Below are 27727 nucleotides of genomic sequence, written 5' to 3'. Positions count from 1 at the left end.
TGTACGTAAATCAATGGATCTTTTTATTATTGTTTCCAGGTGACAGGGTCATCATCTTTCCATGGATCCAATAAGTAATCCATTACATTTCAGTTCATCTTTTACTGATGATGTTTAATTCTTTAACTTATGTGGAGTTCACTTTTATTTATTCTAAAATGGGATTCATGCCGATTTTCCTCCTCCTATCCCCTCTCCAAATAGCATTTATTCATAATTTTTTATACTTACTTGGGAGATAACTTATCGTATTTTTGTGGTTTTTATCTAATTTAAACTGTTGATGGACTCTTTCTTACTTTATTGGTTTATACTCCTCTAATTTTATGCAAGTTCCATGGTGAAGTTATGTTTGGCTTTGTTGTAGTTGTTGTTTGCTTTATTGTTTGCTCCTGTTTTATCAGTGGCCTCCCACCAGAGAGCGTGAGGAACACAACTGTCGCTGAACAGTCGGGTTTATTGCTGGTGCTGGTGGGGGAGACTGTGCACGAGTGGGGAGCCATGCGACATCTCAGTAAGGAAGCATTAGGAAAGACTTACTATGGGATTCTGGCTTGTTTTAGGTGATTTGTGGGAAGGACCAAGAAAGTAGGGCTTTGCTGTCTGTTGGATGTTTTAAGGAAGGGCGATCCTATAAATGAGTGTCTAAATAAATTTAATAAGATGGGGGAATGAAAAAAATTAAAAAGATGAGGTAATGAATCAAGGTTAAAGCTGTGTACTGTTATTAGCCAGCATAGGGGGATGTTTGGTCATTTTTGCAATTTGAACAATGATGAGATTTTCTCCATGTTCAGACATGATTATGGAATGCTCATGTCTTTCCCTTCATCTTCAAGACATTGTGTGATGTTGACATTCTTTAGAATTACCTATGTTAAGCACCAAGACCTAGGTTGTGCAGGGCAGCTCCCAGCAACATCGAGGTCTTGCCGAGAAGGCCAGGTTGGCTCTCAGATGCCAGAGGCTGCTTTACTTCTCCTCTGCTTATTCATACATTTAGTTATCTACTGCTGCACATCAGTATTACAACAAAGGTGGTAGCTTAAAACAACACACACTTACTTTTTTTAAGATTTTATTTATTTATTTGACAGACAGAGATTACAAGTAGGCAGAGAGGCAGGCAGAGAGAGGAGGAAGCAGGCTCCCTGCTGAGCAGAGAGCCCGATGCGGGGCTTGATCCCAGGACCCTGAGACCATGACCTGAGCCGAAGGCAGAGGCCTTAACCCACTGAGCCACACAGGTGCCCCAACAACACACACTTATTATCTCACAGTAACTGGGGGTGAGCAGTTGAGCTCAGATTAGCAGGATTTTTTTGTTTAGGGCTCTCACAAGTAAAGGTGCTGCCCGGGTCTGCTTTCTTATCTGAGGCTCGGCTGGGGCAGGATCCACTTCTAAGCTCATGTGGTTGTTAGCAGGATTCAGCCTGTTGGCCGAAGTCCGCAGCTCTTGATGGCTGCTGGCTAGTGGCTGCCCTCGGTTCCTTGCCACGTGGCCTTCCCCAAATTGCCACTTGTTTGATCAAAGCCAGCAAGGGAGAGCACCTCCTCATAGGCTAGACATTGTAGTTCTGTGTAACAGTTAGGTGCATGCACTCACATATATCCCATCACTTCGCTGTCTTCTCCTGGTTAGAAGCAGATCACAGGTCCCATCCACATTCAGGGGATGGGCTTACACAAAGGCCTGAACACCAGGAGGCAGAGGGGATAGGGCTTTCCTAGGGTTGTCCACCACACTGTTTGGTTTTCACTTTAATCTTACTTACTTGTGATCTCTCTCTGTCAAATAAATAAATAAAATCTTAAAAAAAAAATCTTACTGCCATGAATTGGGCTGATACCAGGCACTGGCAGTTTATCTAAAGTCCATGCCCTCACCTTTAGGGTTTCCGTAATGAATCCCTTGGAAGTGGAGATAGGATTGAGGGATGCCCCAAAGGGAGGCCTTCAGAGGTACTTGTAAGAAACCCAAATTAATCTGGTAACGGGATGGATTTCTGCTTAGTGAAGAAAAGGGACAAGATAGTTTTGGGAGTACGAAAGAGTGAAAATGATTTTGTGAGCAGGCAGTGAATTGAACAGCCGGCCTGGTGCTTGGAAAGCTGACAGGCATTAGGATATAAAAAATGTGGGAAAACACATGTGCAGGCTTCTCTTTGATTTGTAAAGTTCACAAGTTCTTCTAACAGTGTAACATGATAAATAACCCATGTGTTTCAAAGCAAGCCTCTGAGATATGTAACTCAATTTAATATGGTTCCTGTAAAGCAGCAGGGAAGAGGAATGTGAAGAAGCTCCCAGATATATAATTCATGATTCATGTAGGCTCTCGGCCAAAGAGCACCATCTCCGTTCTTTTCCAAAGGGTAATGTCCTTTCCAGAATGCGCTAGATGAGACACTGCTGTGCTCTTTGGTGTTGGTGTCTAATGCGCTCGCTGCATCTTAGCATTCATTTTCATAGGGAAGGAGAGTGTGTGACTGTCATTTGCAGAACACTAAAAAGCTTGACTGTCCAAAACCCACTTCTGCTGTACGATCCTGCACTAGCTTGTGTCAGAAGAAGGGGAAGGAAGCTGAGCCAGGGAAGTAGCCAGGTCCCCTAGAAGGACAAGAAGGGACTCTCCCTAATGCCGCTTACTTACGAACCCTATATCATTTCAACCACTTTAATACGTGACAGCCAGCTAAATCATTCCTTGGTCAGCATCTTCCTGAAATAGAATCTTAAAACATTTTGTTAATCTAGAAGCACATATCTGCCTTAGGGAATCAGAAGAGTCTATCCTGAGTGCCTTCTCTGTGCTCAGTGCCTTGTATGTGATGATCTCGTGAATTCTCAGAGCAGTGTGCTGCCTCCTTGCATATAATCCTCTGCCTTCCTTCATCATTGTACTTCCTCACGTGCAGCTGAAACTCTCTGTTCATGTGTATGTGGACCACGTTTTACTCCTCTCTGCAACCTTGGAGCAAGGACCTGGCAGTGTTGGTGTTCAGTATGTAAGCATGTGATGTTATATCCATTTTGCAGATGAAGACACTAAAGGGTTGAGTCACTTGTCCGGTATCACATAGCTAAGAAGTTCCAGGTTCGCATACAGGACTGTCTGACTTTGAAACCTGTCTCCTTGGCAAAGTAGAGTGCCTGTAGGGGCAAGCCATCATCCTTTGCCATCATCCTTCTCATCCACCTTCCAGGCTTGCAGTGACAAACCTCTTTAGATTCTGTCACTGTCCAGCTGCCTGCCTTAGGCTAAGTAGAGAGAAGCCAGGTCATGTTGGGAACTAGCCACAGAAATAAGCAAAATGAAAATAGTGTGGCCCAGGCACTCACACGCAGTCACACCTGTGCTGCTAAAAGCTGTGGAAGTTTCTATTTGGGGTGTGTGCATGTGTGGTTTTTCATATCACTTTTATAACCTTTAGAATGTAACATCCTGATGAATTTTAAGCCATCAAAGGACTTATTTGTGGAAGAAATTTTTTTCTTAATAGGTTTTGGAAATGTTCCTTTCCAGCAATTAAGAAATTCTGGCACCGTTGTTTCTGAACTTTTGATTCTAAGGCCCATTCTCTGGCAGTTAATCGGAAGCCCAGACGGTCTTGAAGTTATGTCTTGCAGGAGCACCTGGGGGGTGGGGTGGAGGGCTCAGGTAATTGAGCTGGGTGTAGCCGAAAAGAGGTCATGGTCAGGGTATGGTCAGGAATGCACATATAAAAACACAAAGGAAAGTAAGTCCCCTCTAGAGAATGCAGACAACCACATTTGATTAGAGTGGATTTTGTCCCACTTGTCCTTGTCCCTCTCCTCTGTGATAATTTATATATCACTATGATGCAAAACCACATGCCTCCTGATTTCCACGTAGGAGCCTTTGTTTGCAAGGACTGGAAGCTGCCCGTAATGGTATAAGCAAAAAGGGAGTGTTTATCAGCTGTCATAACTGGGAGGTTGGTGAATGCAGGGTCCCAGGGACTCCAGCAGCCTTGTGTCTCATCTCTCTGCTCTTGCTTCAGTTGGTTTCTCTCTCTGTTGTCACCTGCCGGCTTCACCACAGACTGTCAGTCTTCTAGCACCCTCCCCACTTCCATGCGTGGAGTCCTAAGAGTGATATCTCTGGCGTGGCTTAGGTCCCATATTCCTCCGGGGTCCAATTGCTTGGGCCAGGTGGTGGCCAGCCTCTTGACTGGCAGCCTGTCTGGCATGAGAGCGAGTAGGTGATAGTGGCCCCCCACAGGAAATGTTATAAACCAGGTGATGCTAGGCACACACCATGGCCAGTGCCTACTCAGGAAATCTGTCTAACTGAATTGGGTGGGATTGACCCAAAAGTGTCAGTTGCTAATCTGTCAGCCGCCCTCTTGCGGTAACTGCCTTGGTGGTGTTGTTTCTCTACCCTGGTTTCTTATTTCCAGGGCTATTCCAGTTAGCTTTTTCAAACACTTAGAAAGAAAATTGGTATCATTTTGGAGATATGTTCAGTCTTGAGCTTTGACTTCTGCCAGGGAACTGACAGAGTTGAGCCCCGAGATGGGATGATTTCCTTCTGCAGCCAATACCTGTTGTGCACACACTGTCTCCCCCGGCAGTGTCCGCCAGGGGGGTGGGGGAGGGCGTTGCAGGGCCTAGTTACGAGGAAGAGGTGGACACTGCCTGCTGCCTCCGGGAGCTCCGAGTTAGCCGTCAGTCAACCCGTAAGCAGAGAAATTATAGAATAATATGACCTATATGATCTCAGATGGATGCCAGTTGCTGTTTGGTTTCTGTTGCCATTTGAAATGTCAGTATGTGCCCAAAGCAAACTGGTTGGTATAGTTTGTAAGGTTTTACAGGCAAGATAAACACGACACCAGGCGAGGTAGGCCCAAGGCAAGATTTATTAAAAGCGCCCTCGGGCAAGGTTCCGTGACTCCAGAGAGGAGAGTCGGGGAAGTCGGGGAAGTCGTGCCGGGAGTGGGTTGGGGGGAGTCTTTTACCTGGGTTAAGACAGGGCATAGGTTTACAGCCGTATAAGGTAGGTAGGGTATTTGGAGATCGGAGGGTCGGGGAGTCCTGTTTCCTGCATAGGTATCGGGTTACTTGTGGAGACGTGACCTGGGCATACATCCTTATGGCGGGAGAGTCGGGGTTAGGGAAGGGGGGGGTCTGGAAGTTGGCGGCCTGGTGGTCGTTTTTATTGTTCCTCCTGCATTCCCAGAGCCGCCGACCCAACAGAGTTGACATTGAACTTTTTGTCATAGGAATAAATGGGCAGAATGAATGACTTTAAAACTATACCCAGTTGAAGTGAAATGGAAAGATATAGTTTAAGGGGGCTGGGGACTGGGGAAAGTTACTGCACCCCAGGAACCTTGCTGAGATTAGCAGATCATGGGAAACTTAGCAATGGGGAGATCCTGACTCCTTTGTTATAAGAATCAGGCCTGAGTCAGAACCAGTGTGGTTTCTAGTCAGCTAAGATATAAATGTTTCTAATCCCACCAGTCCCACCACAGAAAAGCATTTTTACCATTTTTTCCAGCAGCATTAGCATGTGGAGCTTGGGAAGAAGTATGGTATGAGAGAGAAGTTGTCTTCTTGGGAACCTCCTGCTGTGACCACAGATAGAAAAAAGGGTCTTCTTTTTTTTCCAGGGTTGGATTTTTGTACTCCTTCATTCTGGACTGCATTTCTTCACACAAGGTCACAAGTGTTAAGTCACACCCTAAATCTGTCAACTTCCGGAGGGCCAAGTTTCCTCTTGCAGCTCTCATCTCTGTTGCCTGATGCATAATGACTGCTCAGCAGAGGCTGACAAGTCTCTGCAGGTTTGTGCAAAGACTCACCTAGTGGCCAGGACGGGTGACTTTCCTCCCTATGACGGGCTTTTCTGTGATGTTGTGTGGCTCCACTACTGGTAGTCTCCTTCTGAGCACTGCTGACAATATGCTGTTTTCATTTGTCTCTATCTGTCTCCCTGTAAATGAGAGCTAGGATCATTGTATATTCCCAGTGCCTAACACAATACGGTTTTCATGAACATTTGTAGGAGAGAGGAAAGACAGAGCAAGAAGACCTTTCAAAACTCTCTCTTCCTCTATAGCACAGTTTAGGCTAGGAGAGAATGTAGAGGACAACACCTTTATTTGTGCATGAGTTGGTTTTACCTGATTGGACTGTGGAGGTCCAGGAGTAAGGTCTGTGTCCCCACTACCTACCACTGGGCCTCACACATAATAGGATCTGACTAAAGGGTAATTGAACGAGGCAAAGGAAGGTGGGATAGAGAGATCTAAAACTACAATCTGAATTTAGAGATTAAGGAGCCCTATAAATCTGGAGAGAATGATGCTAAATGTGGGGTTAAAATATTCCAGGATTTCCTAAAATCTGGGAGACTGATGCAATATGTAATAACAGCATAAAAAGAGAAAAAAATGGTATCAGCTAATGAGTTGTGGACCTGATAGGATTGTCTCAAGCTGCACAGCACAGTCTACCTTTTTAGAGTCTATATCAATTTGGATAAAGGCACAGAATTAGTTTGTCAGATTTGGACATCATTTAAAGCTAAAACAAAGAGATGGCTACACCCCAGAGAATAGAGTCAACATTCAAAAATATCTTAGATTGAAATTAAGAGCCCAAACAAATCCATTTGTTCAAGAAGGTATATGGGAACTGTTCCATTTCACTTCAGAAAAATCAGTCACACCAATTCAGGATTCAGTGAGCCTGCCATCTGACAGGACGGTAGTTTGTGGGGAGAAGAATGGAAAGTTCTGGATTTGTTCATGCCTCCTAAATGTGCAGTGCTTTCTGGGCAGATACACCGCATTGCCTGCCATGGAGCCCAGAGCTATGTCTTAGATGTGGCAGAGTTGCATGAATATGGGTCTTCGAGGTTCATGGCATTTCATCAGTGGGAGTCAGGAATAGTAAAAAAATGTTCACGTATCCCGTTTCACCAGTGAAAGCAGAGAGGGTGAGTGAATAGTCCCATCCCATCTGCAGGGCTCAGACTCCAGTGAAGAGTTGGAAAGGTCCCTTGTCAGTTAGCATTTTTCTAGAGGGTAGTAGCCAAGATGGAAGGGTACCGACATGTTTTACAGAAAGGGGAGACGAAAGAGCTGTGGATACTTTTAGGTGAATCTGTTACATGGAAGAGTGATTGCACTTACCTCTGTTGCCTTAGGGAAGAATGGCCGTGTACGCGTTTGAGTCTTTGCAAGGTCTGATTCTGTTTCTGTCTCTGTTCTTCCGGGGGGATTTGCTTTTACTTCCAGCATGCATCTGGAGGCACCCCAGCCCAGGTCCATCGCATACGTAGTCTTGACTTGTGGGGTTTTTGGACCATCCAGGTAGTATGTGCATTTGGATCACAGAACTGGACCTGTTACAAAATCTCACTGCAGATTTTCTTTCTTCTTTCATTCATTTATTCAAAGCAGTTACTGAATTATAAAAAATCATTGCTTGAGATCACCTGGTATTGACAAGTACTTTCAAGAAAAAAGCCAACCTCAGTGGTTATATATACCTTCCTGGAGCTCCACTTTCACTAACTCTTTGGCCCTGTAGGTTTTCTTACATTCTTGTTAGCTCATAGGTTTTTTTTTTTAATATTTACAAATAAATATTTTGGGGTGTTTGGGTGGCTCACTCGGTTAAGCATCTGACTCTTGATTTCAGCTCAGGTCAGGAGTCTGCCTGGGATTCTCCGCCCCACCCCCTGCCCCGACCTCCTGTGTGCATGCACACACTAAATTAATTGATTAATTAATTAATTTTATATCATCTGTTTGTTTGCTTTCAGTAGAAAGATTCATCAAGGTGCCAGAAACCAAAGTCCATCTGTTGCGGACAGAGAACTATATCATGAGATAGGGATCTTTCTTGCTGATAACTTAGGAACCATATTTTAGTGTGGGGAGGGAGGTAATACAGGAGAGATTCCTATTTTAGGAAGAAGGTTGATATGTAGATAACCTTTGGGGTCTCTTTCATTATAAAAGTATATAGTTTTAGCTAAAGTAATCATTTTTTATTTCTCTTAGGAATTTACTATTTTGAACAAGACTAATATTATCGAGTGACATTTAAATCTTGTTCCCCTAACAGTGGAAGTTGTGAATATCTGTCAGTTATTAGGAAACATTGAATCTGCACTAGAAGTCATCTTAATCCATTCTGTGGTTTTGAAAGCACGTTCTTAATCTGAAATTGTTGAACGAAATTAGATTAGTTCTTTAGCCCTCCCTCCAGTGTAAACACAAATGGAATTATTTGTAGATGATTGGCATTCTTGGAGAGATACTGCACTTTTCACGTAGAAATCAGTTAAGATGCCCCAAGGATTTAATTTTTTTCTGTCAAGGATTTACTGTAAAGTTTCTTCTCCTGTTCTCCATCTGTCCAGCTTTGTCTCATCCTTCCAGATCAACTTCGTCTTCTTCAATTCCCTTCTCACTGTGACTGGCAGTGACCAGGATGCCAGATGCTCTAAAGACCTGTTTCTGCCTTTATCAGTCTCTAGATTGCTTAACAAAAAGTATGTTTGAAAAGTAGAGCTATCAGCTCTCCATTGACGTGGTTGACTCTTCAGTTCAGCTCTAGAATAAACGATGATATCTGCAGAAAAATAACTTCCCATTAAACAAAGCACTTTGCATAGCACCATCTCTAGACTCAAAGGCAAACAGAGGAACCTACAAATTCATGTGAACTATGGGCCTGTAATGTGCATATTATTCATTTTAATTGGGCTAGAGAGATGTCACATTTGGAAATGGCATTTAATGTTCTGATATTAATGTGTATTAATGCTTTGCAGAATCAAATTTAAGGGATTGCACTTAGCAATGAGAATTGCTACCTATCAATGAGAGAAAGGATGTTGAAAGCCCCTGTCTGCTTAGAGCATATCATAACAGATAGATTAAGTTTGTAGAGTGACTTCAGGGTCTTTCTGTGAACTCTAAGTGTATTTTCTCTATGCGTATGGTTCTCTGAATCACCTATCTAGTGAAAGAACTTTCCTCTCTCAATGTTGTATAAGTGATGGGTGGGCCCACTCCACCGATTGGAGTTCCTTCCTAATAAGGGCACCCCAATCCATGGTTGGGACCAATACATGATTCTCAAGTGAGCCAGTCCCCTTAGATTAAAGTAGTGGTTCTCAAAATTTTCAGTGTCAGGACCCTTTAAGAACTCTTAAATTAAAACTACTGAGGTCTCAGTAGCTTACATATTAATTCATTTACAGAGGACAGTATCATTGCTTTGATACTGTCAAAGCAATGATACTAATACATGACATGTAACATCTGGAAAACTTCACTGTATGATAATGAGAGAATGAGAATGAAAAAATGACATTTTAGTATTATGAAAAATATTTTGACCCCAAAGACCCCTGTCGTGAGGCTCTTGAGGGACCCTGTGGCTAAAAATTAAGTCTAGATAGAAAGATAATAAGAGAGAGAAAAAGAGAAAGAAAGAGCTAGCCAACCAGCCCCAAAACCTTCTTTCCAGATATCAAGATAGCTACTGGTTTTCCTGCAAGAAGCATTCTTGGCAGCGAAGTCAGAGGCCTTGATTTTAAAACAAAGTTGTAGGTATGCCCGGTAGGTAGAAGAACTGGGTGGGAAATACACTTTCCATGGTCTTGGGACCCTATCCATAAAAGCAGTTCATTGGCAGGAAGACCTGCTAAAATTTGGAGACACCATCAAGCCAAACCAGAGGTGCAGAACAGCACTGAATGAGTATGTGCTTGCCCCAATAGACTAGAGGGAGTCCTGGGGAGTAATCCTGCCAGCCCACAGCTCTGTCTGGTCCAGAGCCACAGAGGCAAGTTGGAGGAGGTCAGAATATTCAAGATAATCCTGACATCGAACAGAGGGACATAACCTGTGGGGTAGTTCCAGTGAACAGGGAATTCTCTTTCAGATGTCAATAAATCATGAGCTGGAAGGCTTGGGTAATTCTCCAAGTTAAGTTAAATGCTGTGAGGATATGCCAAAGACATGCTGGAAATCAGTGTCCAGCAATCTGAGTTGGATGTTAAAACCCAAATCTGAAAATGAACTATAAGAAAAAGCTATTAAATATATAGCAGACAAAATTGGCCAAATTAATAGCATAGTTCAGGGTGACGCTGTCAAGTAAAGGAGATACAATTAGCTCATTATAATTGTTCCTGACAAGTGATTTGGAAATCGAGAGGAAGTGGTCCTTCCTCCTCCCTCTTTTTTTATACTCAAATCATTTTCAGAAACAATTCTCCCTCCCCAGATTGTAGGTTGTGAATATCTTGATACGACCAAATGTATTTTTAAATGTTAACTCCAATTTCCAGAGATCTAATAAGCTGGAATATGTTAGTTGACATTTTCCGAAGTCCTGGTTTTCAAGGCAAGGTGTGTTGTAATACCAAATGCTCAGTTTTTCTATTTCTGTTATATAGACTGTTATATAGACTGGCCCACCAGTCTAGAAGATGGAAAGCGATGTTCCTTACTGTTTTATGCAGCCACATCCTGCTGGTTGTTCCCCACCTCCGGAGCCGTTAAGTAGCAAAAACTCATCATCTGTTAGTAGTGCTGCTGAATTATTCAGGGAAATCCTTAACCAAAATAAATGGTGACTATTCCATCCAATTTCTCCTCCTCTCACTTTCCCATCTCTTTTCCCCATGGACAGATTTTCCAGACTTTGAAGCCTTATGATCACTGTTAAAACATGCAGGAAAATAATCGAATACCCAAATAGTTTTGTTGCACTTGGGCTTAAAGTCAGTGCTTAGTTTGGTACTGGGATTCTTCCAGTTGAAAAGGGAAATGTGGTGGAAATGGGCGTTTGTTTAATAAAGCTCATTTAAGCCTTTCTATGATCATCCAAGAAGTATTGGAAGGACTCCTTTTACAACAGGATCGACCTTTTAATTTGTTTGTCCTGAGGCTGGTGTTTGTGTTCAGAGTCCATATCAAGCTCCATCCTCCTCTGTGTGGTTTCTCAGTGCTGTTGCTGCTTCACCGAGAAATCTCTCCCTGACTCCCTTCGAGGCCTGGCAGGTCCCTGCTACCCGTGCAACCCTTTTTCTCCCTCGCCTCCCCACCTTTTGTTTCAGGACTCTCCTGCTGCCCCGTCAGTAGCTTCCATCCCTCTCAGCTCTATCGTCTGTGAGCACCAAAAGAGTAGAAATAAGAAATGGTTAAAAGGGAATAGATCCGTGGACGGGGAGAAACAAGTGAATAGGCTGTTGCTTTTCATTTTAAGTCCTTCCAGACAGTTACTGCTTTGATGGTGCCAGTTGCCTCCACATAACCATATTATTATGTGTTTCTGTGCTTCTGCACATGCTGTTCCCTCTGCCAGGAATGCAGATTCCGTTGGTAAGGGTCTTGATCATTGTGTTGGCTCCCCGCATCTGGACCTGGGTGTTGCATAGGACCCCATGGCTGAGCTGGCTTGGTTTGGACAGGCTGCCAGGTAGTGCTCTGCCCAGGGTGAGCAGGGCTGGGTCTCTCTTACAAAGACTGAGGTGGACTTACTAAATCCTTTGGGCTTGCCCTCCCTGTTTCCCACAGCAGTCTGAGCTGTCAGCCGAAGAAAGTCCAGAAAAATTAGGAACCTCCCAACTTCATCGTCGCAAAGTCATCTCCTTGAACAAGCAGATTCTACAGAAGACCAAACATCTGGAAGAGGTTGGTGTTTTCTTTTTATAATTTCTTTCAAGTAATATGAAGCTTTTCTTCAAGAAGGGAGAAACCGGAGAAGGAATGAAGATTCATGTTAGAATGGAGGTTCTAGAACAGGGATTAGCATACTACAGCCCTTGGGCCAATCCATCTACCACCTCTTTTTATAAGTAAGGTTTTCTTGGAATATATGCACATCAACTTGTTTATGTATTTTCTGTGGCCGTTTTCAAGCTCCAGGGCAGAACTAAGTAATTGCAGCAGAGACCACATGGCCCAGAAAGCCTAAAATATTTACTACTTGGCCCTTTCCAAATGTGGTTCACAAAGCCTAAAATATGTACTGTCTGGCCCCAACTGAAAAAATTTGCCAACCCAGTGTTAGAAGAACATCACAAGACTTAAGAATAGCATTTATTGATTGACAGTGTTCACTGAGCACTGCTCCGTGCTAGGCATAAAACTAGGCTGTGGAGATGAACGAAGAACTAACTCATTCTTTTCACACAACATCCTTGTGGAGGAGGTACTGTTGTTCTCCTCCTTTTATGAATAAGGAAACTGAGAAACAGAGACATGAGGTAGTTTTGCCTGTGATCACACAGCTTACCAATGGTAAAACCAAAATTTTGAATATATAGATCTACCTCATAGTTTCTAATTGACCCCATAATGCAACAGAGTGTATATGTACTATAATTTACTGTACCTGTCCCCTGTTCACGGGTATGTGGATTGTTTCAGGGCTCCCCCCCAACTGCAAATTTACGCTACCATGAACATTTTTGTAAAATGGTCATCTTTGAGCAAATATGTATTTGTATAAGAATGATTTTAGGAAGTGGGATTGCTGGGTCAAAAATACAGGCATTTTCTATTTTGCTCGAAACCATCAAGTTATTCACCAAACATTCTACCAGTTTATATGTTTATCAATAGTATAGGAGAGAATCCAAACTTCTTAAATCCAGGAACCCCTCTTCCAAGATCATGCAGGTGGAAAGCAAGCAGGAGGCACTCATGGCCTTGGTGACAAGCGTGGGGAGAGTCCTGCCCCAACAGAGAAATGGAAGAAGGGCCAAAGCAAGAGAAGGAGTAAAGAGTGGCTCCTGGTCCAACAGGGGAATGCATTATAGAGGCATAGAACTGGAACGTAGCTAGTAGGCAGCTGAGCAGAAACCTGAGATTGAGGAAGGGAAGAGGAATCCAGAAAGGGATGGTAATCCACTGCTGAATTTGGGGCAGGGTCTAGGAATTAATTTTGAAGAAGAAAACGAGGGCAGGATGATCATGAAGGATTCCAGCAAGATGAAAAGTAGGCTAAGCTACTGAGACATCCTGTGTTTGGGAAAAGATGGTCAGATGAGCAGATGAAGAGAGCTCTTATAAGTTAAATTAATCAAGTGGAAGAAATGAGTCTTCACTTCTTAGCAGGCTCCGTCCCTGCCAAGATCCAGCTCACATGAGTCTTTGTTGTGAAGCCTTCCTTAGACATGCTGATAAGCCAGACTGTCCTAGGACCTCCCCTAGGCCTGGCTCTTCCCCAGATATTCTCATACTCTGATCCCTAGTGCACTGGTCCACATCCTTGCATGTAAGGGCTAGGTCATGTTCCTCACCTTCTCCTAAACACCTCATGTGAGCAGAGCACTGGGTAAATGTTGGATGGGGGGCTGGGTGGGTGCATGGGTGAGAGGTGGACAGGAAGGTGGGAAATGCCAGGACCCCTTCCTGGAGCCACAAAAGGTCTTCAGGAGTTCAGTCACTAGTATTTCAAAAGAAAAATTCTCCAGAAATATTCTTCTCTGCCAATTACACAAACATGTCAATGAAAGTTCTCATTGCACAGATGGCTTCCTTGAAGAAGGAGAAGCCAGAGCCTACCTGCTTCCCTCCTTTATCACTCTTGTTCTCTGCTTGAGTTGGCTTCTTGATAGGCCTTTTTGGAAATGTAACCATTCATCAGTTATGAAGACTAGAAGCATGATTTAGGAGTAGTGATTTCTGAAGGCGACATAATTCTTTAATGGGTTGCTTACACGTTTCAGGATGGGGCAAGTTATTTTGAAGCAATCGTTGAGATACAGGATATCTTTGCTAATTTGAACACGGGTAATAGCCAGCGTCTGTTTTCATTTTCTGCCTCTTCCCCTTTTCAAAAGTGGAAATGTGCAAACTCTTTGAGCTTTTGATGAATGTTTTCAGATTTTTGAAAGTTCATAGCACAAGAATATATCTTTTAGTAAGGAAAAGAGAAATGACATTTTCCTGATGTACGTTTACAATCATGTAACTTTGAACAGGAAAGTCATTCATCTTCTGTCTCCTCGTGTTGAAGTCGTGAATTCTTTCATCTATCTCAGATTGTTTGCCAGCCAGTCATATTCTGTGCTAGCATCCTGAGTTGTGAGATGCAGTTTGTATTCTGGGAATGGGCACAGTGGGTAAGTAAACTGGCTACTTTTCCGTAGCCATACAGAAAAGTCAGACCTGGATTTGAATCCTGGCTTTATCAGTTAGCAGCCGTGAAACTTTCATCCAGCAACTTAACCCCTCTGAGTCTTTAGTTCCTCATATGTAAAATGAGAAAAACGTCTTCTTCCATTGAATGTAAGGATTCAGTGATAGGATTCATGCAGAACGTCTCGTTTGTCCCCTGACATATAGTTGGTGCTAACTATATGAATTTTGTCTTCATCTGTTGTCAACAACCATTCTAAAATTCCCACATTCACTCAGTTTAAATCTCTGTTGAATTTCCATTTTCCCCTCTGTGAGATGGGGATCCCCTCACAGCTGTGCTGTTTTGAGGACTGAACAAGAGCCGATATCTTTTCCCTTTCTTTTCCAGCTGCAGGCAAGTCATAACGGCCTACAAGCCAGATACGATGAAACAAAGCAAACTCTGACAGAGGTGAGATTTTCAGAACCACTTTTGATCTGCATCACTAATGAAACATCCTGGATTGTCAGCCTTTGTGGACAGTTAGGGCTCGGGGGCCGTCTGGGGACAGAGGACAAACACATTGTAGCGCATGACCCCTGCCGTCAGTTTACCCACACCGCCATGTTCAAAAGCCTCAGCAGTCTTGGCAGGGGACACTGCCATGGGCCCTAAGGATGGGGAAGGGCTTCCTGAGGAAGGCCAGGCTGATGGGCTGGGCATGGGCCTCAGAATTTGAAGTGGGCCCCACTCCTCTACAACCTCCACAAGCCGCAGGCTAGAGAACAGCCTCAAAATCCTGAATTCCTGAAGAATGAGGGGGTTTCTTTTTATAAGATGAGAGAACTGCAGAGGGCTGTAATTTGTTACTCAGAATTGCCGGTAGAATTGCCGGTTTTCTTCTAGGTGGGATGGGGGACAGGGTCTCAGGAGGAGGAGGAGGGGTGGTAGGAATATTTCAAACCACGTGACCTGTTTTCTCACCTGGGTTCCGGAGTGTGCCATCTCCTGTCAGTGTTAGTGTTGTTTTCCTCCCACTGCTCATTGCCTAGGAAACTGGGCCAAGAAAACAAACACTGTGTCAGGAGGGAAATTTCGATATTTCTGTCCCTCGCGTCTCCATAGAAAGCTGTCCTCATCTGGATCTGATGGTCTCTCCTCTTTGTGATTTTGGTGCTCAGGCCCTAGCTGTACTCTACAAGGACCACATGCAGGGGGGCCCTGCCCAGGACTTTCTGAACCATGTGGAAGCAGGACTGATCTTCAGAGATCTCTCTGAGACCAAGGCAGTCCCCGCTTTTCTTTAAATTTCACATGAAATTTGTCTAAAGTTCTTGTTTCTGTAGCCATGTGTCGCACTCAGTTCATTGCCTTGTTGTCAGATTGACAAAACTTTATAATTCCTACTTGGGCTAGTCTCTTCAGTGATTATCAGAATGTTTGAAAAGGGAAGGCAAAAGAATGAGAGTTGGAATGAATTCTTTGTCCTTCTCTCCAAAGATGCCTGTGTTGCATTTGTACAGATGAGCTCTCTTTACGCTGTTCTGTGACTGCATTCCTATGAGTTGGATGGCAGACTCCTGGGGGGAACCCTGCTGCTATCTAAATGTTAATGCCACAGAGTCCCTGGCATGAAGCTTGCCAAGTCATGGATCAGTCTTCATATAACCATCTGGGGGAGATTAAAGGCAAAGCATCTTGATATCAGTTTCCTAGGACACTTAACATGCCTTAGGATATAAATCCTAAGTGGCTCTGAAGTCGTTTTCTTTGTACTGAACACTAAATCAGATATTTGTTGAGCTCCTTTCATGTGCTAGAAGGGTAGGGATGTGATTTAAGTCAATAATAGGAGCTGGTGTTCTTATCCTCAGATAATCATAGTAGCCGACCTCAGTGTGTGCTGGTGTGCTCCAGGCACCTGCCTTGTACTGGTCCCCTGACTCTCCATAACCACGCTGGCAACGCTTTTACCATCCTTGTGCTGCAGATGGGGCACTGAGGCCATGCAGAGGCTGCCAGACTCCAGCACTGGCTGTCTGGCCCTGCCTCTCCAAGGGCTCACTCACTGTGTAGTAGGGCAGTCACCCCGAGTCCCATCTTGGGAAATGGGATCTACACCAAACTGAGCACTCAGCAACTTCTGGAGAAGCCTGCCTGGTCAGAATACGGAAGACCAGACCCCTGGATAAGTGGTGAACTTCACCTTTGGGCCTCAGCCTCCTTATCTGTTTCAGTCAACAGTTGGCCAACACGAGCACTCTGACCCCTTCCCTCCTGGTGCCCGGTTTCACCTTCTTGGCGACACCTGCCCTCCCAGGATAACCTGGCAGCACCGAAAACCAGAAGACCTGTCTTGCCAGCAGATTGAGTAAAGTGGAGCAGGGCAGGGAAGGTCAGGGACAGAGGGCAGCACTTGACAGCTGCGGGGAGGCTGCTCGCCCTTGCTTCGGCAGGCCGCCTGCCTCTAGCCTGTCCGCTGTTTAATTTCAGCAGTCACGACTTTAATTTCCTGTGTGTGAGGTTGATTCTTTGAAGTATATGCAATATTCTCTCCCATTTCTCTAAGCGCATTAATTGTGTCTAAGGTTTTTCTTGATCTATAAACTTTCTTCAGATCAAAATTCATTTGTTCCATTTTATCTTTCTCATTTATGGTTTTATCTTTCTGCCCATGAATTTGATAGTTCTTGGTAGCATGCTTATCTTTGATTCTGAAACTTCCCATTACCAACTGTGTGGATTCTGTACCCATTGTACGCAGCCGGCTTTGTGTGATTATTCTAGAAGGGTGGGTTCTCCTGTTGGGTGAGATCAGCCAGTAGTAAGTGGTACGTGGTGTCTGGACACTCCACCTTTCACCCTCTCTCGCCAATTCCGGGAGCCTGCCTGCCTCTGGGGCTTGAGCTCCAGCTGGACGTTAGAGGAGCCAGCCTCACCGCTTAGCCCAGCTGTTCCTGCTGTGATCCCAGCCCTGCAGATCACTCTTCCCGTGTCTGCTGATCCCACACAGAGGCCTCCGAGGCCCTGCTTCTCTGTCAGCCACCTTCTTGGCCCTGAGGTACCTGTTCCCTTGTTTGAGCGTAGTCATCTGGGTTTTTTAGGGCTGGAGGCAAGAAGGGCTGATCGCACTTTATGCTCTTCTGTTTTCAGCTACTACCCTTGGAACGTTTTTTAACTTATTTTTTGTTTGTTTGTTTTTTGAGTAGGTAACACAATTCACACAGTTCAAAATTCAAAAAGCACAAAGGTTGTAGCACTGTAAGCCAACCATAGAGTTGCCCTCTCCAGAGGGGAACCAGTGTCTTAAGAGTCAGAAATATTTCATGCACATGCAAGGAACATGTATATACTTTCATACATGTCTACATGCAGGGTATGAATTCCCTCCTACACACTGGAAAGACAGGGCATCAGTTTTTTGTACATTGTTTTCCTCCAGCTAACAGTAGATCCTAGAGATCATCCTTAAAAAGCTGCTTTATTCTTACCTTTTCTTAACAGCTTAGCATTCCATGATATAACAGTACACCTCATAAATGGAAATACGAGTTTCTTTAAAATTTCTTTTTTAAAATCCTCACCGTTTGACTCAGAAAAAGAAAGTGAAGTTATTCAAGAAGAATGGATTTAACCCTTCCCCTGCTAATAGCCATGCATGGCATTTCAATCAGGTCCGTCCCTCATAGCCTCTTATTCCCCCTTCCTCCTGACCTGCCAAAGGGCCCCTGCTGTGAGCATTGCTTTCAGCTTCCCACCCGTCTGCTGCTGTGGTTTACAGCTATTGCCAAGGTTCTTAGACCATCAGAATGTATCTAAAAGGGTCCAGTGTTGACCTTCCCTGTCGTGCTCCCCACCCCCATCCTGTTTCTCTCGTCCACCTGTTTTCTCAGCGTGCAGCCAAGTCCGGTGGCCCGGGCCAGCTGCCGGAAGTGGGGCGCAGATGTGAGCTGGGGGAGGGAGGACGCGCTCACTCTTCGGTCCTCCCCAGTCCCTAGCAGCAGCACCTCCTCTCTCTGTCTCTCTCTCTCCCTCTCTCTCTCTGTGTCTCGCAGCTGAAGCGTCACAGTGAGAAACTGGACAAAGAGCAGGCAGCCCTGGAGAAGATAGAATCCAAAGCAGACCCCAGGTGAGAGGTTTCTGCCTGTGTGTGTTTCCTCCCTGAAGAAAGTGAGTCTGCCAGTGCTGGGTGGTTTGTTTTGAGCACAGGACCAAGGAGCCCAGGGTCACTGCCTCCAGCCCTGAGTCAGTCATTTCCTTTCACACACCTGATCCAGAATGTGGCAACTCGCCATTGCTCAGGTACCTGCTGACATACGGGGCCACATGGAATCTGCCACCTCCTTCACCTGATTCCTCCTGGGAGCAGATGCAGCACATTCTTTTTGGGGGTTTTTGTTTTTAAGAACCAAATAATACATTCACAGAGCAAAAAGACATGTGGTGGAAGTCCTCCTCCCACCCCCATGCGCCAGCCACCCAGTCTTCCTCCTTGGAGTCAGCCCTTGCTACCAGGTTTTTTTTTACCGGTGACATTTTAGCCCTGCCTCCTTGGAATTAAAGGTGCGGTGTTTTTGTCTTTTTTTTTTTTTAATTAATTGTCTTTAACAATTTAAATTACATGTAAGACACACTTACATTTGACCTTCTTAGCTCCAAAGCAGTTAATTGGTTCATGCTCCCTAAGTGTCATTTGAGTGATACTGTAAATCCTAAAAACTTCTGGCCCAGACTGAGCAGTCCCAGGTTTGAAGGACACTTTTAGCAAAGAAGGACCCACAGATTACTTGGCTTGGTAATTAGAGTCCCTTCTTTCATGATATGGAGCAAAGTCCTGTCAGATACTTGTCATTTTTATTTTCAAATTAATTCTTTTAATGACCCTAAGCAACTTGTTTCCTTTTCCTGGAAATTAGAAACAGGTTGTGATGCTGTCTATGCTCTGAGTACTGCTGAGTAATTGGTACCAAGGAGACCCAGGGCTCTTGAACTCACTGGTGTCTCTGCGGTTGACATTTTAATTCTACATTCTATGATGTTTATTTGGATGTGGCCTGATGGACTTGGGTGTATAAATGACTAATAATGTCAGTTAAATGGTAGTCAGTTAAATGGTAATAAATGGTAGTTAGTTAAATTATCGTTTGTGGAGAGCCCATTGGAAGCTCTTTCAAGAGACAAGGGAAATTAAGAAGGGAGTCCCTTTTTAGCTGGGGGCTTGGTTTTAGCTGTGATTCAGAAAATCACAACAGCTTTCTGTATGTCATTGTTTGGTCTTCCTTTTTCAGTCTCCTGCAGAACTTGAGAGCACTTGTAGCCATGAATGAAAATCTGAAAAGTCAGGAACAAGAGTTTAAAGCACATTGTCGAGTAAGTGTTGCTTGATGTCAGCTGACCTTGAACCAGACTCTTGTGAAATGTGTCACCTTACTTCCCCTTGTCCTCTTGTGGCGTCCTACTCAGGTGCCATCGGAAAAGTCGATTCCCAGAGCAGTTCTGTCAGTTGAGTAAGAGGAATAGGGTGCGACAGTGGGTGCTCCCCAAGGGTACCGGAAGTAAGTGAAATTAGTACCTGGGTGTGCCAAACCCCAGATTGAGAGCACAGTCTCACAGTCTAACAAACATTAATTTACGAACAAGTATCTATTTAAAAGTCTCATGAAGTGTGAAAGAATAGCCTCATGCGACCCAGGGCTGTGCCGTCAGCATAGGTTGTCTGTGTGTCACGTGAGAAGCCCTTGCCCCTGGCGGTCTGGTGGTGGGGCAGTGTGTGCCCAAGTCCATTTATTAGCACTCTAAGTTCTGTCAATGTTTGTTTCCCTTTTAAAGGAAGAGATGACACGGCTGCAGCAGGAAATTGAAAACCTGAAAGCTGAGAGAGTGCCGGGCGGAGATGAAAAGGTAAATGCAGGCTCCGAAGGACCTGTTAGGTGCTGCTGTGACTTACCAGCGGAAGGATTTCTGGAGGACTCCAGCAGTGAGTCTCATGCTGAGAAGGACCAGCCCGCTTCCAGGTCCTCTGCACGCATACTTCTCAACTGTTTTCCTCACAGGATTGTCTTATATTTCCGTGGCTGCCCTTTCTCCTCTGCTGGTGGGTAAAAGGCAGCAGTGGGTGTGCTCAGCAGCAGCTCCAGACAGGACTAACCGAATGACGGGTCTGGCCGCTCCTTCCATTTAGGAAAGGGTATTTCTAGGAACCTGCTGTTGCCCGTGCAGCATGTCCTCTGAGTGTCTTACTGCTTTATTCATTCCATCCTCCACTCCTGCCTAGCAACAGGCCCCACTCCTAAAAGGCAGCAGTAAGCAAGAAACTAGAGGTAGCATCAGAGCCCCAACAGCACTGAACATTGCAGGGCATATGGAACATATCTGACCAGTGCTCTCAGGACCGAGGCCTTGGTCCTCCAAGGAGCTAGTGTGAATTTCCATTAAAAGTTAAGTTAAAACACAGGCCAGAAAGAAAAGTGTTTCTCTCACCAAATAAGATTGTAGGGATTGCTGTTTGTGTTTTCCCTTCTCACAGTTCATTCCAGGCTCGTTCTCTGAGGCCCCCTAGGCTGAGGATGCATGAGCTGGACCTGGTCTCTGAGCCCCTTGACTGCACTCTCTCCCTTTAGAACTAGCTTGAACAGCTCAAGGCTCAGGGAGGGGATGGGACTGGTCCAAGCCAACCAGCACCCATCTGTGTGCCCTCAGCTCGGGGACCGTGCCCCTGGCTGTGTCCAAGCCGGCCGGCACCTGTGTGCATGCCCTCTGCTTAGGGACCGTGTCCTTGGCTGTGCAGCACGTGTGTCTTGAAGGTGCCTCCATGCTGCTGGGACAGGCCTGGCACGGAGGAGTAGCAGAGTCTGGCCGTGCAGTGCAATGGTGTCCTGGGACCGTCAACACCCAGATGGCCTTTCCAGTTGTTTCTAAAACTCTGAACCTTTAGGGCTCAAGTCATCAGCCCAATTAGCCTCTGAGTTTGTATAAATCAGACTTTCAGGATCCTATTTTTCTTCTTGGCAGTCCCATCTTGTTAGAGGGATTATCCCATTCAAAGACAGTTGCTGTTTACCTTGTTTGGGTGTGACACCCATTTAGGAACAATTTAAAATCTGGGGCCTGAAGACGGTCAGTGAACTGTCCCCCATGCCCACCCTGACTGCTTCCTGCAGTGCAGACCCACAGCTTCTGTCCCATTTCCCTTACTCAGGAAAGTGTGTGTTCCTTTTCTATGTTTCAGAGCCTATCTGCTGGAGAGCCACGTGGTGCCCTAACCCCCATGATGACTCCTAGTGTAAGTGCCCACCTACCTGTTGGCACTGCCGCTGTCTTCCTCGGGCGCAGTGGCCAGCACTGTACCCTCCCCTGACAGCTTCTCCTGCTGATTTGTCTTCTCTGTGACCACCACTTCACGGGCGGGGTCTTGAGGGCTTGCCCCATTGTACACTCATAGCCCCTCGGACAGAAGTGGGGTCTCCGCAGGGATGGCCCTGAAGACTGCCATTCTGGTGGGGTTTCTCCCACCACTCTGTGCCTGTCCCAGGCATCTGTGTCTGCTCTGGCATCTCGGCTGAGAAGGGGAGGCTCCTGACTTGGCCATACAGGATTGTCACAACACATAGGCACTGAGGGGCGGAGGTGATGCACGGGGAAAAACTCTCTACCGTACTACAGTTCAAGGTCAGCAAACTGTAAAGAGCCAAATAGGAAATACTTTCAGTGTGGTGTGCCAGCCCCACTCTAGCAGCCATAGTCAGTATGTAAATGAAAGGACGTGGTTATGTTCCTGTAAAACTTTATCTACAATAAAGCAGTGAGGCTTAGCTCAACAGGCAAGTTTGCTGACCCCTGTTCTCAGTTAAACCCATGCTCCCCACACTCCAATAAACACATCCAGGAGAAAGAAAAAAAGGAAAGGAGGAAGAAGAGCAAAGCAGGAAAGCCTATAAAGGTTTGCCTCCTGTAATGTTCACCTCTTCCCCTTGTGGCCTCAGACTGAGCTTCAGGAGTCCTGTAGTACAGCCGTGTGGGGTTTGGGTGCCGCCAAGCCCTGTGGAGGAGACGGAGTGTGTTTGTGTGGGGGGTGCCTGCACGTGTACACACATGTGCTGGGGGAGAAGCCCCCTCTGACCCTGTTCATCGCTTGCTTTGGTGCAGCAAACCACGTCACCGTGTCTTTTACCTCACTGGGCTCAGCAAGAGCTAGTTCCTCTCTTGTGCTTCAGTGCTGTCCAAAAGAACTTTCTGCAGCGAGGGCAGTGTTCTGTATCTGCGCTGTTCCGTACGACAGCCACCAGTTCCTTGTGCTACTGAGCCCTTGACATGCAGCTGTTGCAATTGAGAAACTGAGTATTTTTAAATTTCATTTAATGTAAATTTAAATAGCCACACACACCTAGCATCTATCACGTTGGACAGTAGAGCTCTAAGTAGAAACAAAGAAAGCAAACCAGTGTCACTATAAACACGGTGACTTCGAACACCAGGTTCCTTAATAATTATCTTCTTATCATCATAGTTTTGGAGGGGGGGAGGCACATAAATTTGGAGGATACTTCACTTAATAGCGCTAGACCTCAGAAAAAGGAAGAACTGTTAGAAAGTGAGGTTGAAAGATTTTCAAGGGATTCACAGGACATGGGACCCAGACCCTAAACTTGGCCATTTGCGAAAAGAAATTTGGGGCCTCGGAATGGAGAGATGTGATCAAAATAAAATTCAGTCTTAAAATAATTTATCGAAGATTGAAAGCTGCCTGCTTTTATTTATTTTTTATTTATTTATTTGACAGACTCAGACTTTTATTTATTTATTTGACAGACAGAAGCAGGCTCCCTGGCGAGCAGAGAGTCCGATGCGGGGCTTGATCCCAGTACCCTGGGATCATGACGTGAGCTGCAGGCAGAGGCTTTAACCCACTGGGCCACCCGGGTGCCCCAAAAGCTTCCTGGTTTTAGATAATTGTGTCCTTTTCCAATTTTTAGGAAGACCTGGACAGACGATATAACATGGAGAAAGAGAAACTTTACAAGATCCGTTTGCTACAGGTAAGTAAAAGCAAGAACAGAAAAACAAGTACACCTGCCTGGGTATCCTGGAGAGGACTACGACGTCTCAGTGTCTAAGAACAATGGGTACGAAGGCTGCTATTTGCCAGTCTTCAGTCTGGAGGGGAACTACGTGGTTTAAGATGTTGACAGTAATACTTCACATTGGTTCGTTACTTTCACGGTCATCTCGATGGATTTGACCACGATCCCTGCATGGAGAGTAGGTATTACCTTCATTTTCTATACGAGGAGATCGACTCCAGTCAGTTAAGTACTGTCCAAAGTCACGCAGCTGGTAAGTGCCAAAGCCAGCCTTCAGGTTCCATTGCTCTTGTCTAGTACTTTTCCTCTAAAATCATGTGCCCATTTTAGCGGTCTTATTTGATAAACTTGGAGGTTTGTAAGAAAGCCATCAAATATGAGGGAAGTAGGTTTTAGAGTTGGTTCCAAAGCTGAAGTCACATAGAGTCATAATTTCATTGCACGATTCCCTGGCATTGCCAGGATCTGACTCACGGAAGCTCGGAAGCCCGGAGTTAACCCTTGTTGTTCTTTGCCGTGGGCCTTCTCCCTGTTCTCGGGGAAGAGAAAGCCAGGCTCCAGCGGGAACAGTCCAACGGCTGCAGGGCCTTGTAAGCCCCTCTCTCCTATCTCTGGCTCTTGCTTCCTTTGCAAGCTGTTTGGTTAAATTCAGTACATCAGATTTGTCCTTGATACAGGGACACTGCTAATCTTTAAAGAAACAGAATTAAATGGAACCTGGAAAATATATAGCTGCATCCTTGAAGACTTTGTGACTCTGTGTCCTGTATGGATATTCAGTGCTGTGCTAGGCGCCAGGAATAGAAAAGGGATGGCCCATCTTCCAGGAGCTGGCTGGCTATTTGAGAACCAAGATATATCCCTATCCATGCAAGTACAAGGGAGTTGTTATGCAAATTGCCTATCCTGGGCAGCTTCAGACTCGCTAGAGGGAAGCTACAGTAAAACCATAAGCTTCCTGAGGGCCTGAGCCAGAGTGGGGGCCGTGGGCCCAGGCAGACATGAACTGGCACAGGAGAGATTGAGAAGCTGGTGCTTGAATTTCTGACTCAGGTGGGTACTTGTATTATTCACTGAGAAAAAGCATTAAAAAAAGAACAAGGTTCAAGGGTGTGTGTGTCTGTCTGTGTGTGTAGGAGTGTTACTTAGATCTGTTTGCGGCTCTTAAAAGTTGGGCACTCAACCAAATAGAAAAGCTTTTGAGGGGTGAGGGACATTAGCTTATCTAAATGCTGGTGAGAAAGAGCCAGTAGAAAAGGAAAGGCTACAGATGGAGTAAAAGCAGTAAGATTCCTGAAACAAACAAACGCAATTCAGGAGTCAAAGCCTGAGCCCCCAGGGACAGGGGAGCCTTGGCCAACAGGACAAGCACATTTTCCCCTCTGACCAGACCCACAGAGACCCTGCTCTGGGTTTGATGGGTTTCTCTCCGGGAGGCTTGCATTTCCCCGGTACTTAGAGACCCCCACGTGCTGTTGTGAGCAGGGAGGCCGGCAAGGGAGATGAGGTGACACAGAAGAAAGGGGACGGTGTGAGAGCCCAGCCACGCCGCACTGCTCTGCCTCCCCAGGTGCTGTCAGTGGCCAGTTTGCCTGCTGTACCCCCCAGTCCATGGTAGGGCAGAAGTAGGAGGAACACACCGTAGGAGTAAGTTGTTCAAGCGTTTCAGTAGGCTAAGGAATTTGGAATTTATATGGAGGTAGCAGGGTGGTGTCCATTCTTCATCACTGGGAGGCCTGCCTTTTCATTCCCACTCCCCACCTGCTGATGGCGGAGTCAGCTACTCGAGTCCTCTGGGGCCTGGAGGGATGGCTGAGGGCTGTCCACAGAAGCCCTTCCCACTCAAACTCTTCCATCCCTCACCATTCATTTGCTGCCTTCTCTGGTTCTAGTTCATAGCCACACACACACACCTTCTCCCTGTGTTGCAAAGTGGGAGGAGGGGCCATCTGAGATGGGGTCTTCAAGCCAATAGCAGATTTTGGGGTGGGGTGTGTGGTTATGCTCAGAAGGAGGTGGGGCAATATTTTGGCTCCCCAGAGAACATGTAAGATCTTTTACCAAATAGCATTGTCTCCCCCTTCCTTTTGCTTTTAGGCTCGAAGAAATCGAGAAATAGCAATTTTGCACCGCAAGATTGATGAAGTCCCCAGCCGAGCTGAGTTAATACAGTATCAGAAGAGATTCATTGAACTCTACCGTCAGAGTAGGTGCAGTGAACACAGTCATGCTCCACACTGGGCCTGGGAGGCACGGGGGGCAAGGGTTCTGTCCCATGTGCGCGGGCGAGGGCGTGCATCGTGACAGTCAGTGAGAACCACCACCTGCCATCATCAGGCCCCCTGGGCCCTCATTCCGCAGAGCCCACTGCTAAGTGACTCTTAATCCCAAGAGCAGCCCTGGGACACTCTGCCGCCCTCTCTGTGGCCAGATAGAGCTCACTGAGCTCCTAGCGTGACGTTTTGAACCCACCCTCTTCCTGGTCAGCCGTTTGGCCACTGAGCTCCCCGTCCGCTTTCCAGCCTTACCCAGGACATGAACACTCCATGATACAGGCCTCTGGATCAGTCCTTGGTCACTGTTCTTCTAGGTGAACCTTCTTGCCCATGTGGTCTGACTTTGACGTCACTGTGTTCACCCAGTAATCCAGGACTGGGTCTCCCTCAGCTGGAATCAGTGAGCTGGTCCTGTCAGGTTCAGAGTGACCCTCAGAGTTGTCACTGCCACTCTGTTCCCACTGCCACTGTTGTAACTGTTCTTAATTGTGTCAGAGCTCAGCTCAATGACCGTTAGCTGGTCTGAGTCCCTCACCCGCTGTCATGTGCCCTCTCTCTCTGCTGACCAGTCTTCAGGAGTGCTGTGGGCCTCCTGAAGAAAACATTTCTCCTCCTTATCTCCAGAACCTCCCCAGTCTGAGCAGCCTGCTTGGAGCCCGCCTTTCCTTCTCCGAGCCCACATTCTGGCTTCCCCAGTGCACACACCACCCCTCCACACACCATGCACTTTGACACACAGCTTAGACCTTGACTCCTCTCGTTACCTGTGCCTGGGACCCCTTCCCAACTCTTCAGACCCAGCATATACAAAACTGAATTCAGCCTCCCTACCCTGTTTCTCCTTCTGGTCACGGGGGTGACTGTCTAGCACTCCCAGCCCCTTAGTCTTCTCTGGCTCTCGCTGCTCTTCTGGTTCTATCTCCAAGTAACGGTCAGGTCCGTTTCTTCTAGACTGTTGCTGTAGCCACCTTCTCATCACTGCCCAGAGTCTGCACTCTTGTCTGAGAAGTCTTTCCCAAACAGAAATTTGATCACTTTATACTCTTGCTTTAAAAGCGTTAACATGGAGTAGCTCTCCATAATCATTGGGGGATCTTCAGGTCCTCATGATACTGATCAAGTGTCCTGCATCAGTCAGGCCAGCTTCCCCGGCTATCCCTCAGTGTCTCACCCATCTCGTGAGGACATCTGCCTTTTGGCCTGTGAGCTGCTCCCCAAGTCCAGAATTCCACTGTCCTGCAATTCTCACTTGGCAGACTCCATCCCTTCTTCTAGAATCCCCCTCAGGTTTTGCCTTGGGCTCTTGGCCTCTCGAACATCCTTCCTGGTTCAGGCCAGAGCAGGGTCCTTACTCGGGTCAGAGTCATGCTTCCCTTCATACCTGCCCCCATCCTGATGTTGTATATGGCCCTTGAGCTTGGTTCAGGTGGTCTGGGCCAGGTATCAACAGTGGCAGCTTCTCAGCAGAAAATAGTTCCTGCCTTAAGTTCAATCTTTCCCCATAATTCTGTATCCCTGCCTACTTTCCAGCTTTTTTTTTTTTAAAGATTTTATTTATTTATTTGACAGACAGAGATCACAAGTAGGCAGAGAGAGGTCGGGGGGAAACAGGCTCCCTGCTGAGCAGAGAGCCTGATGCGGGGCTCGATCTCAGGACCCTGAGACCATGACCCAAGCCAAAGGCAGAGGCTTAACCTGCTGAGCTACCCAGGTGCCCCTACTTTCCAGCTTTTAACAGTAATAATAATCAACAATACCTTGCATCTGTGTATTTCAGAGTAAAATTTGACACATGTTCAAGTCCTTTTGATAGCACATTTTTACATCAAAGAAATTTTCAAGGAGTTTCACCAAAATATCTATATCATATTTCATTATTATTATTGTCAAATATCTACAGCCCCCACCCAGTCCTTGATCTGGATAGAGGAAGGGTGACAGGCACATTCCTGAGCAACAAAACTAAAGGTTGATTGGTTTGTTTATGGCAGTGATTTTCAGCCTTGGCTACCTGTTGTAATCACCTGACCCCAGCTCCAGAAAATCTCATTTCATTGGTCATGAGATTTTAAAACTCCCCAGACTTCCATGTTTTGGCCAGGATTGAAATCCACTGTTCTGAAGTTCTGAGCAAGAATCGTATTTTAGGGGCACCTGGGTGGCTCAGTGGGTTAAAGCCTCTGCCTTCTGCTCAGGTCATGATCCCAGGGTCCTGGGATCGAGCCCCGCATCGGGCTC

At 45.9% G+C, this 27727-nt stretch overlaps 1 protein-coding gene across 4 annotated transcripts in view; it reads left to right on the top strand.

Moving 5' to 3' along the window:
* The window catches only part of LOC111141446 (coiled-coil domain containing 93), an 88445-nt gene that overhangs the window by 44825 nt on the left and 15893 nt on the right, over nucleotides 1–27727 (top strand). For 2 of the 4 annotated variants that reach the window (XM_022494013.1, XM_022494022.1), the window contains exons 12-19: nucleotides 11580–11696; nucleotides 14542–14604; nucleotides 18189–18262; nucleotides 19422–19503; nucleotides 19963–20034; nucleotides 21362–21415; nucleotides 23106–23168; nucleotides 25311–25419. In XM_022494013.1, the coding sequence (XP_022349721.1) occupies nucleotides 11580–11696; nucleotides 14542–14604; nucleotides 18189–18262; nucleotides 19422–19503; nucleotides 19963–20034; nucleotides 21362–21415; nucleotides 23106–23168; nucleotides 25311–25419 (634 nt within the window). Of the gene's footprint in view, nucleotides 1–11579; nucleotides 11697–14541; nucleotides 14605–18188; nucleotides 18263–19421; nucleotides 19504–19962; nucleotides 20035–21361; nucleotides 21416–23105; nucleotides 23169–25310; nucleotides 25424–27727 lie in introns of all 4 variants that reach the window. The other 2 variants (XM_022494041.1, XM_022494032.1) reach the window with 2 other exon arrangements.

The sequence above is a fragment of the Enhydra lutris genome, unplaced genomic scaffold (assembly GCF_002288905.1).
Source record: "Enhydra lutris kenyoni isolate GAN:26980312 unplaced genomic scaffold, ASM228890v2 scaffoldscaffold1, whole genome shotgun sequence".
Lineage (NCBI taxonomy): Eukaryota > Metazoa > Chordata > Mammalia > Carnivora > Mustelidae > Enhydra > Enhydra lutris.
Note: the sequence above shows the minus strand (reverse complement) of the source record. Positions and strands in the feature narration are given on the sequence as shown.